The 13,837-nt window shown below is 41.9% G+C and overlaps 1 protein-coding gene across 1 annotated transcript in view; it reads left to right on the top strand.

Moving 5' to 3' along the window:
* The window catches only part of LOC126203768 (translocation protein SEC63 homolog), a 190,379-nt gene that overhangs the window by 38,137 nt on the left and 138,405 nt on the right, over positions 1-13,837 (top strand). The window contains exon 3 of the mRNA XM_049938137.1: positions 4,918-5,032. Coding sequence (XP_049794094.1) covers positions 4,918-5,032 — 115 coding nt within the window. The remainder of the gene's footprint in view (positions 1-4,917; positions 5,033-13,837) is intronic.

Consider the following 13,837-nt stretch of genomic DNA (forward strand, 5'->3'; position numbering starts at 1 on the left):
AGTTAAGTATGTGTCACACTGTCCTTTTATTTTTTGGGTAAGGGGGAGAGTGTGGTGGGGAGGGAGAGGGATAGCAGGATAGGCGTGGGGGACAGTAAAGTGCTGCTTATGGTAGCATACAGGGACAGAGTAGGGCAGCTAGGTGCAGCAGGAAGGTCAGATGGGGGATGGTGAGGAGCAGTGGAGGAGAGAAGTAAAAAGACTGTGGGAGTGTTGGTGGAATAGAAGGCTGTATAGTGCTGCAGTGGGAGCAGGGAAAGAGATAGGTGGGCAAAAGATAGTGACTAATGAAGGTTGAGCCTAGAGGGCTTACAAGAAGTAGAATATATCACAGTGAGAGTTCCCACCTGCACTATTCGGAGAAGCTGGTATTGGTAGGAAGTATATAGATGGTGTAGGAAGTATATAGATGGTGTAGGCTATGAAGCAGTCATTGAACTAAAGAACGTTGTGTTGGGCAGCCTGCTCAGCAAGTGGTCTCTTGGCCACCGTTTGGTAGTGACCAGTCATGCAGATAGACAGACAGCTTGACTCTGTCTGAGAGTTTGATTCAGTAGCTCCGGTCCTGGGTGGTACTGAGTCATGAGAGGAATGCTCCTTTGTGGCTTAACGGTGGGACTCTGGGAGGTGATGGGTGACTGGAGGGAGAAGACATGGGAGATCTGTTTCTGTACAAGGTTGGGGTAGTAATTTTGGTCTGTGGCCTCATTGAGACCCTTGGTGTATTTGGAGAGGGACTATTCGACACTACAAATGCACGTACTTCCAGACTCTTGAAAAATATCTATACAATCTCAAAGATGGCAAGGGTAGGTAAGTGCGAGAACTATCACACAGTTATCGTAACAGGTCATGCATTCAAGTTGCTGACATAAATAATTTACAGAAGAATGGAAAAGAAAATTGAGACTCTGTAAGATGATGATCACTTGGCTTTAGGAAAGGAAAGTCACCAAAGAGACAGTTCTGAAACTATACTTGATAACGTAAACAAAATTTAAGAAAAAGCAAGTCACATTCATTGGATATGCTGACCTTGAAAACACATTTCACAATGTCAAGTGACAGAAGATGTTACAAATTCTCAGAAAAATAGCTGTAAGCTAGAAGGGAAGATTAGGAGTATGAATTGTAGTATCCTAGAGGGGGGAAATAAGAATGGAAGATCAAGCAAGAATTGATCAGAGTAGAGAAGGCAGAAGACAGGGATTTAGTCTTTCCCCCTACTGCTCTACTTATAAATTAGAGAAGCAGTGATGGAAACGAAAGAAAGGTTCAGAAGTGGGATTAACATTCAAGATGAAGGGAGATTTGCTGATGGATAGTGCTATCCTCAGTGAATGTGAGGAAGTATTTTGGGATATGTTGAATAGAATGAACAGTCTAATGACAACTAAGACATACGACTCTCTTTTTAAAACATGGAGTGACAGCAATGTCCCAAGTGATACAGAGAAGAATGAAAGGAAATGTAAACATGGCAAGTTGCGTCCCCTGTAGCATGTATAGTAGATATTTTATGCTTTTAATTTTGCTACTACAACTTTTTTAAACTTCCAAAGTAATTATTTTGGCTAGCAATGTGAACGTAGCTGTAACGTTCTGCAATATGATAGTGACTTCAACACACCTTTATCACAGTACTAGTGGTATTTGTACACATATTTCAGGAAACTTGCACTATTAACCACTGACATTTTTAAAAATGTTTCTACATCTTAAAAGAAGTGGAAATGCTTCAACACAAAAGCAGAAATATCATCAAGATTAAGAGAAAAGTATCACAATAGGACATGGGGATAAAAACAGTAAAATTAAAATAAAAATTACTTACCACTTTTTATTTCTTAGGCAGGCAGTAAAATTTATCCCTAAAGTGTCAAACAGCTTACTTAATGATTAATGGAAAATCTCATATAAAGATGTGAAACAAATACTAACAAAGAGATAGAGGGGCTGGCCAGTACTTACCTCAGCTCAGTACAGCCGATAGATACACAAAAAACAGAACCGAAAATTTACGTTCCTAGCTTTCGGAACAAATGTTCCTTCATCAGGGAGGAGAGAGGGGAAAGAAAGGGAAGAAGGGAAAGTGGATTCAGTTACTCATAACCCAGGTCATGAAGCAACAGGGAAAGGAAAACAGGGAGGGTAGCAAGGATGGAGGCATGGTTGTCAGAGGGAAGCCAAAGATATTCTACTGTAAGTACTGTGCCAGCTTCAAACCAAAGAGGATGCATACAGAAGGAAAGAGGTATACAGTATAAAGATAAACACAACTATGTAGGATGAAAAGATGCGTGAATGGCTAAAGAGGAAAGGGAAAGAGGAGAAGACTGAAGAGTAAATGGGAGTGAGGTTGTTTAACGTAGGTTCAGTCCAGGGGAATGGTGGGATGAAAGGATGTGTTGGAGTGCAAGTTCCCATCTCCGCAGTTCAGAGGGACTGGTGTTGGGTGGGAGAAGCCAAATGGCACATACGGTGTAGCAGGTTCCTAGGTCCCTAGAATTATGCTGGAGGGCATGCTCCGCTACTGGGTACTGGACATCTCCTAGGCGGACAGTTCGTCTGTGTCCGTTCATGCGCTCAGCCAGTTTAGTTGTTATCATACCGGTGTAAAAGGCTGTGCAGTGCAGGCATGTCAGCTGATAAATGACATGTGTAGTTTCACACGTGGCCCTGCCTTGAATTGTGTATGTTTTACCAGTAGCAGGGCTGGAGTAGGTGGTTGTGGGGGGATGCATGGGGCAGGTTTTGCAGCGGGGTCGGTTACAGGGGTAGGAACCGCTGGGTAGAGAAGGTAGTCTGGGAATATTGTAGGGTTTAACAAGGATGTTACGGAGGTTAGGGGGGCGACGAAAGGAAACTCTGGGTGGTGTGGGGAGAATTTTGTCAAGGGATGATCTCATTTCAGGGGTTGACTTGACTAAGTCATATCCCTGGCGGAGTAATTTGTTGATGTATTCGAGGCCAGGATAATATTGGGTGACAAGGATGCTTCTGTGTGGTCTGGGGGTAGGAACATTGTTGTTGGACGGGGAGGAATGTATTGCTCGGGAGATCTGTTTGTAGACAAGGTCTGCAGGATAGTTGCGGGAGAGGAAAGCACTGGTCAGGTTATTGGTGTAATTGTTGAGGGATTCATCACTGGAGCAGATACGTTTGCCACAAATACCTAGGCTGTAGGGAAGGGAACATTTGATGTGGAATGGATGGCAGCTATCAAAGTGAAGGTACTGTTGTTTGTTTGTGGGTTTGATATGGACAGAGGTGTGGATGTGAGCTTCAACAAGATGAAGGTCAACATCCAGGAAGGTGGCTTGGGTTTTGGAGAAGGACCAGGTGAAATTCAGATTCGAAAAGGAGTTGAGGTTATGGAGGAAATTAAGGAGTGTTTCTTCACCATGAGTCCAGACCACAAAGATGTCATCTATAAACCTATACCAGGCCAGGGGAAGCAGCTGTTGGGTCTTCAGGAAAGCCTCCTCCATGCGGCCCATGAAGAGGTTAGCATAGGACGGAGCCATCCTGATTCCCATGGCCGTTTCCCTGATTTGTTTGTAGGTCTGGCCTTCAAAAGTGAAGTAATTATGGGTTAGGATGAAGTTGGTAAGTGTGATAAGGAACGAGGTTTTTGGAAGATCTTCGGGTGGGCGTTGGGAGAGGTAGTGCTCAAGGGCAGAGAGACCATGGGTATGTGGGATGTTAGTGTAAAGGGATGTAGCATCTATGGTGACAAGAAAGGTTTCAGGTGGGAGAGGAGTGGGAATGGATTTGAGGCGTTCTAGGAAGTGGTTTGTGTCTTTGATGTAGGATGGGAGTGTGCGGGTGATAGGTTGGAGGTGTTGGTCTACCAGAGCTGAGATACGTTCTGTTGGGGCTTTGAAGCCTTCTACAATGGGACGGCCAGGATGGTTCTCTTTGTGGATTTTGGGTAATAGGTAGAAGGTAGGAGTACGGTGCTCAGGTGGAGTGAGTAAGTCTATGGAAGCCGTTGTGAGGCCTTGTGAGGGACCTTGAATTTTTAGGATTTTCTGCAGCTCAATCTGGATGGAGGGAATGGGATCCTGGGTAACAGCTTTGTAGGTTGAGGTGTCGGAGAGTTGACGCAGTCCTTCTGCCACATACTCCACACGGTCAAGTACCACAGTTGTGGAGCCTTTATCCGCCGGGAGGATGACAATAGAGCGGTCTGTTTTCAGCTCCTTAATGGCACGGCATTCAGCTGGGGTGATGTTGGGGGATGTTCTTCAAGAAGGACTGTGAGGCAACACAGGATGTGAGGAATTCCTGAAATGTCTGCGTTACCCGCCAGGCCTCAACCTCCGCTAATTTCAAGTTGCCGCTGCTCATACCTCACCTGTCTTTCAACAACATCTTTGCCTCTTTACTTCCGCCTCGACTGACATCTCTGCCCAAACTCTTTGCCTTTACAAATGTCTGCTTGTGTCTGTGTATGTGCGGATGGATATGTGTGTGTGTGTGTGTGTGTGCGCGCGAGTGTATACCCGTCCTTTTTTCCCCCAAAGTAAGTCTTTCCGCTCCCGGGATTGGAATGACTCCTTACCCTCTCCCTTAAAACCCACATCCTTTCGTCTTTCCCTCTCCTTCCCTCTTTCCTGACAAAGCAACCGTTGGTTATGAAAGCTAGAATTTTGTGTGTATGTTTGTGTTTGTTTGTGTGTCTATTGACCTGCCAGCGCTTTTGTTTGGTAAGTCTCATCATCTTTGTTTTTAGATATATTTTTCCCACGTGGAATGTTTCCCTCTATTAATATATATATATATATATATATATATATATAACAGAGGGAAACATTCCACGTGGAAAATATATATATATATATATATATGTGTGTGTGTGTGTGTGTGTGTAAGTATTTGGCCTAACATTGTATTATGGCATTTATATTCCAGGAAACTTCTTATTATATCTGGATGGTTGATATTAGCACTCTTGGCATACAAAGTTTCCCAGTTTGATTATGAATATGCAAATTTTGATCCATATGAGATCCTTGGAATACCTCTGGTAAGTACTCTGAAAAGTATGTTCTAGCATTGTTGTATGGATGAATTCCTGTTCCATTCCAGCATGAACTTTTTACAATTTAATTCTCATGTTTGCTGGTGTATGCACAAAGCCTCTTTTTAAAAGAGAAATAGCAGAATTAACTATTATTGGTAAGAACAGAACAAGATCTATAAGAGTGTACAGGGTTGCCACAAGTTCTGGAAATCAGGGAATTTCAAATGTGTCAGGGAAATTTGAAAAAATAAAACTGGAAAATTTTTGTTTTTTGTCCCAGTAGATGAAACTGTTTGTTAATTGAAACGTCATGCAGCATCACTGGCTGGGCAGAGTGGAGCTGAGTATGTGCACCACTTCCCTACTCCCTTATTCCTACCACTTCCCTCGGCTTGCAGCTCAGTGCTGCCACCACTATTTGCCACTAGCCTAGCAGCTGCCAACAAGAGGAAGGGAGGCATGAGGTGTTGGTTATTTGGATCTGATTCTAAGAGATTGTTGACACAGCAGCCGGAGAAAGCAGTCATGTGTCAATGAGTTGTGTCTGAGTGATTGTGTGAATGTGTGTGTGTGTGTGCTCTCATTTTCTGATAAAGGCTGTGGCCAAAAATTTATTTCTGAGAATGTGATTGTCTTTTCTATGTGCCTGCCTGCATGTCATTGATCATCTTTACAGTGAGTTACTACCTATCCTCATTAGTATTGATTCTCAGAGTATTTGGACAAATTATCTGTTACATGGATTGACCATCACGATCTCATTTCATTAACGTGGTGTCTTTGACACACTGAATAGCTGGCCACATGAGTGGATTTCCATGACAGGCCAAAACTGCAGGCCATATCTGCGGGTACCTCTAACAGATTGGGCCTGCTGATCTGAAGCCTGTCGTTTGCCACTAATGTGCAGGCCCTGCCGATATAATCTAGTCTCTCCAATTTGTTCACAGGCCAGGTCTGTCTGTGTGTGGCATAATGCGGCGGATTTTTGTGATTTATCCATGGACCCAGGACAGTGGTGGTCCTCAGCAGGCCAGAGGCCATGGTGGGTGGATTGCAGTAATTGCTACTGTCTCACCACAAGTACATTGTACAGCGCTATGTTTTATAGACATTTTATTTATTGTAGATCATTTTGGCACTTCGAAAGTAGTTTATATATTAGAAAGTATGGACGATAATAAGAAGAAAATTGTGGCAGTCGCTGGCGGTTTGTACACTGTGTACTCATATACTTCTCAAAAGAAAAGTCATATACAATACCTGCAAAATAATAGACATAACACTGTGGATAATGTCTGACAATAACGAACATAGTAGAATCAACATTTTACTGGTAGTCACCTATAGTGTTGGTTTACACAACTCTTCCCTGCCTTATACACTTCTTTCAAGAGGCCTACTTTTTTCTGAGGTTATTTCTGAAAACAGGGAAGGTATTTTAAATCTGTCATACGACTACAAGGAAAAGTGTATTTTTGTCACCAAATGTATTTCGTTTTATTGAAATAAAATAACAAGAGTGGTCTTAATGAAACACACAAACCATTTGACTTGCTTTCTCCATCTAAGAACAGTTCACTGCAAAAGATGTTGATGTTAGTACTTAAGATTTTTGCTCACACGAGGAGAAATACAGAAGTCCTTACATTTTTTGACATCTCAAAATTTGTCAGTGAAGAATTCTAAAACTTGTCTGGAAATCAGGGAAATATGAGAAAATTTCACTTGAGGAAACTTGTGGCAACCCAACCCTTGTGTAACTTCACAGCTTGTAGTAGTAGTAGTAGTAGTAGTAGTAGTAGTAGTAGTATTGCTTGAATGACAAATATAGCAGAAGCATTGCTTGAATTACAAATAGAGCAGATTGTAAATTGGTGTTGTTGTTGTTGTTGTTGTTGTGGTCTTCAGTCCTGAGACTGGTTTGATGCAGCTCTCCATGCTACTCTATCCTGTGCAAGCTTCTTCATCTCCCAGGACGTACTGCAACCTACATCCTTCTGAATCTGCTTAGTGTATTCATCTCTTGGTCTCCCTCTACGATTTTTACCCTCCACGCTGCCCTCCAATGCTAAATTTGTGATCCCTTGATACCTCAAAACATGTCCTACCAACCGATCCCTTCTTCTAGTCAAGTTGTGCCACAAACTTCTCTTCTCCCCAATCCTATTCAATACCTCCTCATTAGTTACGTGATCTACCCACCTTATCTTCAGCATTCTTCTGTAGCACCACATTTCGAAAGCTTCTATTCTCTTCTTGTCCAAACTATTTATCGTCCATGTTTCACTTCCATACATGGCTACACTCCATACAAATACTTTCAGAAACGACTTCCTGACACTTAAATCTATACTCGATGTTAACAAATTTCTCTTCTTCAGAAACAATTTCCTTGCCATTGCCAGTCTACATTTTATATCCTCTCTACTTCGACCATCATCAGTTATTTTACTCCCTAAATAGCAAAACTCCTTTACTACTTTAAGTGTCTCATTTCCTAATCTAATCCCCTCAGCATCACCCGATTTAATTTGACTACATTCCATTATCCTCGTTTTGCTTTTGTTGATGTTCATCTTATATCCTCCTTTCAAGACACTGTCCATTCCGTTCAACTGCTCTTCCAAGTCCTTTGCTGTCTCTGACAGAATTACAATGTCATCGGCGAACCTCAAAGTTTTTACTTCTTCTCCATGAATTTTAATGTCTACTCCGAATTTTTCTTTTGTTTCCTTTACTGCTTGCTCAATATACAGATTGAATAACATCGGGGAGAGGCTACAACCCTGTCTCACTCCTTTCCCAACCACTGCTTCCCTTTCATGCCCCTCGACTCTTATAACTGCCATCTGGTTTCTGTACAAATTGTAAATAGCCTTTCGCTCCTTGTATTTTACCCCTGCCACCTTCAGAATTTGAAAGAGAGTATTCCAGTTAACGTTATCAAAAGCTTTCTCTAAGTCTACAAATGCTAGAAACGTAGCTTTGCCTTTTCTTAATCTTTCTTCTAAGATAAGTCGTAAGGTTAGTATTGCCTCACGTGTTCCAACATTTCTACGGAATCCAAACTGATCTTCCCCGAGGTCCGCTTCTACCAGTTTTTCCATTTGTCTGTCAAGAATTCGTGTTAGTATTTTGCAGCTGTGACTTATTAAACTGATAGTTCGGTAATTTTCACATCTGTCAACACCTGCTTTCTTTGGGATTGGGATTATTATATTCTTCTTGAAATCTGTGGGTATTTCGCCTGTCTCATACATCTTGCTCACCAGATGGTAGAGTTTTGTCATGACTGGCTCTCCCAAGGCCATCAGTAGTTCCAATGGAATGTTGTCTACTCCCGGGGCCTTGTTTCGACTCAGGTCTTTCAGTGCTCTTTCAAACTCTTCACGCAGTATCTTATCTCCCATTTCATCTTCATCTACATCCTCTTCCATTTCGATAATATTGTCCTCAAGTACATCGCCCTTGTATAAACCCTCTATATACTCCTTCCACCTTTCTGCCTTCCCTTCTTTGCTTAGAACTGGGTTGCCATCTGAGCTCTTGATATTCATACAAGTGGTTCTCTTCTCTCCAAAGGTCTCTTTAATTTTCCTGTAGGCAGTATCTATCTTACCCCTAGTGAGACAAGCCTCTACATCCTTACATTTGTCCTCTAGCCATCCCTGCTTAGCCATTTTGCACTTCCTGTTGATCTCATTTTTGAGACGTTTGTATTCCTTTTTGCCTGCTTCATTTACTGCATTTTTATATTTTCTCCTTTCATCAATTAAATTCAATATTTCTTCTGTTACCCAAGGATTTCTATTAGCCCTCGTCTTTTTACCTACTTGATCCTGTGCTGCCTTCACTACTTCATCCCTCAGAGCTGCCCATTCTTCTTCTACTGTATTTCTTTCCCCCATTCCTGTCAATTGTTCCCTTATGCTCTCCCTGAAACTCTCTACAACCTCTGGTTCTTTCAGTTTATCCAGGTCCCATCTCCTTAAATTCCCACCTTTTTGCAGTTTCTTCAGTTTCAATCTGCAGTTCATAACCAATAGATTGTGGTCAGAATCCACATCTGCCCCTGGAAATGTCTTACAATTTAAAACCTGGTTCCTAAATCTCTGTCTTACCAGTATATAATCTATCTGATACCTTTTAGTATCTCCAGGATTCTTCCAGGTATACAACCTTCTTTTATGATTCTTGAACCAAGTGTTAGCTATGATTAAGTTATGCTCTGTGCAAAATTCTACAAGGCGGCTTCCTCTTTCATTTCTTCCCCCCAATCCATATTCACCTACTATGTTTCCTTCTCTCCTTTTTCCTACTGACGAATTCCAGTCACCCATGACTATTAAATTTTCGTCTCCCTTCACTACCTGAATAATTTCTTTTATCTCATCATACATTTCATCAATTTCTTCATCATCTGCAGAGCTAGTTGGCATATAAACTTGTACTACTGTAGTAGGCATGGGCTTTGTGTCTATCTTGGCCACAATAATGCGTTCACTATGCTGTTTGTAGTAGCTAACCCGCACTCCTATTTTTTTATTCATTATTAAACCTACTCCTGCATTACCCCTATTTGATTTTGTATTTATAAATCTGTAATCACCTGACCAAAGGTCTTGTTCCACCTGCCACCGAACTTGGTGTTATATTTTCTATTGATTCTGGGAGCTTACAGAAAAGTGAGAGAGATAACATTTGGATAACAAAAATAGTAATTATGAAATCTTCTGGGTACAACTGAAAGAAAAATTTTGTGGAGAAGATGAGATGAAAATTAAGTTGAGTTAAAAGTTTGTATGAAATGATCAACTTGTGTCAGAATGTTGCAAGTTAGAAGCATTTTCCTGGTGAGAAAGAAAATTTGCTCTTGTAAGAAAAAAAGGGAAAGGACAATAATTAAAAGTAACAGAAGCACAAGAACAGCCCTCGACAAACTGTTAAGTTGTGGATAGTTATAGAAAAAGAACAGAAATTTTTAACTTCTGATCTTCATGTATATGTGCTGTGTAAGTCTTTCCCAGTGCAATAAATGTCAGTAAAGGTCTTAAATATTTCATTGAATGCTATTGGAGCTCTGCAATATACATACAAGACATATTCTTATCAACCTTGAACAGTTATATTGACTGTTTGTGGATGTCTGCAGCAAGGCTGCAACTGTTGTGACAGAACATAGGTGTACAGGAGTTAAACAATGTAGGAAAAGACAGATTGCTATTTATAGTAAAGAAGACTCATCAAGTTGCACGCAAACACAATTAAAAGACAGTCACACACAAGGTCAACATCTAGGAACACAAGACTATACACCAACATCGCTGAGTCTGCAGCTCATGGTCTAGTGGCTAGTGTTGCTACCTGTGGATCACGGGGTCCCAGGTTCGATTCCCAGAAGGATTGGGGATTTTCTGCACCTGGGGAATGGTTGTTTATGTTGTCCTCACCATCATTTGGAAAGTGGCGAGATTGGAACTGGAAAGATTCAGAACTTGTACAGGTGCTGATGACTTCAATGTGAGAATGAACCACAAACCATCATCATCATCATCATCGTCGTCATCATCATCCCTGATGCCCATGGTCTTACCACTATTGAACATTACCCTTCCCAACATCCTCAGACTCCAAACCCACTACATCATTCCTCACACACCATACTAAGTTTATCATAACCCACAACTACTTCTCATTTGAAGGGAAGGTATTAAACAAAGCCACGGTGCAGCCATGGTCAGACGCATGACGCACTCCTATGCTGACCTCATTATGGGCCATCTAAAGAAGACCTTCCTAGCCTTCCAAAACACCAAACCTCTAGCCTAGTTTAAGTTCATTGATGATATCTTCATGATCTGGGCACAGGGCCAAGACACCCTATCTTCATTCCTTCACAACCTCAACAATTTCTCTCCCATTTGCTTCATGTGATCCTCTTCAGTGTAGATGCCATCTTCTTAGATGTTGACCACCTCCTCTCTGACGGCTCCATCCTCACCCTTGTCTACATTAAACCCACCAACCACTAACAGCACATGCATTTTGACAGCTGTCATCCCTTTCACACCAAAAAATACCTCCCGTATAGCCTGGTTACGTGAGGACAGCGTGTCTGCAGTGACAAAATCCCTTGCTCATTATGCTGAGGGTTTCACGAAGGCCTTCACAGACTGGCGCTATCCCCAGACCTAGACCGCAAACAGATCTCCCATGTCATTTCCCCTCATAACCCCAATCCTCCCACCACTCCCAAAAAACCAGCTATAAAGGAGTGTCCCCTTCGTCACCCAGTACCACCTCATACTGGAACAACTGAACCACATCCTTCATCAGGGCTTTGATTGCCTATCATTGTGCCCTTAAATGAGGGACATCCTACCTGAGATACTTTCCACCCCTTCTAAAGTGGTGTTCCGTCACCCACCCAACCTCCACAACATCCTAGTCCATCCCTATGCCACTCTGTCCCAACCCCTTCCCACAAGGATCATATCCCCATGGAAGCCACAGGTGGCTAAACTTGCCGAATCCATCCACCCAGCACTTCCTATTCCAGTCCTGTCACAGGTTTGCCATACCCCATCAGGCACTGGGTCACCTGTGAAAGCAGTCGTCATTTATCAGCTTTGCTGTAATCATTGTACAGCTTTTTATATTGGTATGACTACCAGCCAACTGTTCACCAGGATGAACGGCCACCGCCAACCTGTGATCAAGAGCAAAGTAGACCACCCTGTGGTACAACATGCAACTGAACATAACATACTTGATTTCAATGGCTGCTTCACTACCTGAGCCATCTGGATCCTCCCCTTCACCACCAGCTTTTATAAACTGCGCAGATGAGAGTTTTCCTTGCAACACATTCTTGCTCCCGTAATTATCCTGGCATTTACCTACTGTAACATATCACCCAACAGTTTTCACCCCCTGTCCTATCATCTCCCCATTCTCGTCTCCCACCCTGTATATTTGTGGCCTTCTGGCAACGCATCTTTCCCCGCTTCTCTCAATTTTTGTTCCTTCTTTCCCCTGCATCTCTGTCCCTCAGCCTCTTGACGCTGTGCCTGTTGGCAGACTAGTCCCAGCACATGCCACTAGATATCGTTCATCTCTCTCCCCACCCATACACTACTTCCCCTACCCCTACCCCTACCCATTCCTCTTCCTCACCCCTCCAGATTAGTGCTTGCATCCCAAGTGATGGTGCATTCCGACCTGAGGTACTGGAGTCAGTGGTGGTATGTGCATGAGGTGTGCTGGCTTGTGTGTGTGTGTGTGTGTGTGTGTGTGTGTGTGTGTGTGTGTGTGTGTCCTTAATGATGAAGGCTGTGACCAAAAGCTATATGTGAGTGTCTTTTAATCGTGCCTGTCTGCAACTTGACATGTCTTCTTTATGGTAAGTAGCAATCTATTTTTTCCTATGTTGTTGATATTCATACCTGGTGTTTCCATTGTTTAATCTTTCTCAGATATTCCAGCGTAGCCAATGCAGGGTAGTATATTGCCCTGCTGAGGTTGCATCCCGTGTCTCTGTTGGTTAAATTATAATTCATTTAGATATGAGTAGCCTCTTTGTAATACCATTTCATAAAGAAGAAGTATTAGTGAGAGTCGTCATATTTTTGTAGTTTACACTGTCTCCTGTGTTCTGTATCAGACAGTACCCAGCAACTGCTGATTTTGCCATGTGCCCTAACTGTGTATGGTGCTTGTATTTGTTATATTTATGTATAGCAGTGTGACAAGTTTGATCAATGTAAGCTTTCTGGGCTGGCACAGAATATTGTAAAAACCTTGCTGTCAGAGACCCATTCAACCCAGGAGAGCATTCAAGCATGTCAAATGCCAACACACATTTAATTTATATATATTTTTTTTTCTCCCCAAAATCACACTAGTAATGGACAAAACTCTGCCAAGATGATCATTGTTTTGAGACCATCTCTTTCTTCTGTCTGCTGTTTTTGTTTCATAGTTACAGGTTGAAATGCATGATGAATCTATTGTTCAGAGCAGCCATTGTGGTTACAAATACTCTGTAGGTGGCTGAGCTCTCCCTGTGAATCTTATAGATTTGAAATGACTTAACTATGCTTTGCTGCCTTGGATGGAAATCACTAGTTATTTGAACACACGGGTCAGGATATGTGAGCTTTGGGGAAATTACATGACTCAAAGACTCTGAAATTACATGACCCAAAGACTCTTCTTTTTTTCTTTTCTATGTTTTCGTACAGCTAGAAAGTGTGACTTCGCATTTTTCTCCCCCTACATGGTAAACTGAATTAGGGCATTTTAGGATGTAGAGAATTAAGATGCAAAAACAAATGTAACACAGCCATTCCATGTGGCCAGCTGAAACATGTCTCTCCAATCAGTTGCTTCCTCAAAGTCTCCTTGTAAAAAAAAATTCATTACTATAAATTACATAAGGCTGCCACTAAGCGCAATGTTGACATAAAGTTTTGCTAGGTAATACGTTCCAATGATGTAATGAGCATGACTGATATTTTTGCAAGATTGGAATGCATATAATATGTAAATTTAGTATCATCTATATGGGAGGCATATGTTTGACAATACAATATCAGTTCAACTTCAAAGATAAAGGGCACTCAAAAAGTTTCCATTTGAGGGCCTTGCTGCATCTTATGTACACTATAGTGCGTCTCTGATGTGGGTATACAAGCACCGACATGTAGAAATTGGATTGGTTAGGGGTATGTGTCTTTCCAACTTGCGTGCGGTAAATATGGAAACCTGGACTACAGCAATATTATTACCAGATGTGTCCAAACA

This window comes from Schistocerca nitens, chromosome 9 (genome assembly GCF_023898315.1).
Source record: "Schistocerca nitens isolate TAMUIC-IGC-003100 chromosome 9, iqSchNite1.1, whole genome shotgun sequence".
In the NCBI taxonomy this organism is placed as follows: Eukaryota; Metazoa; Arthropoda; class Insecta; order Orthoptera; family Acrididae; genus Schistocerca; species Schistocerca nitens.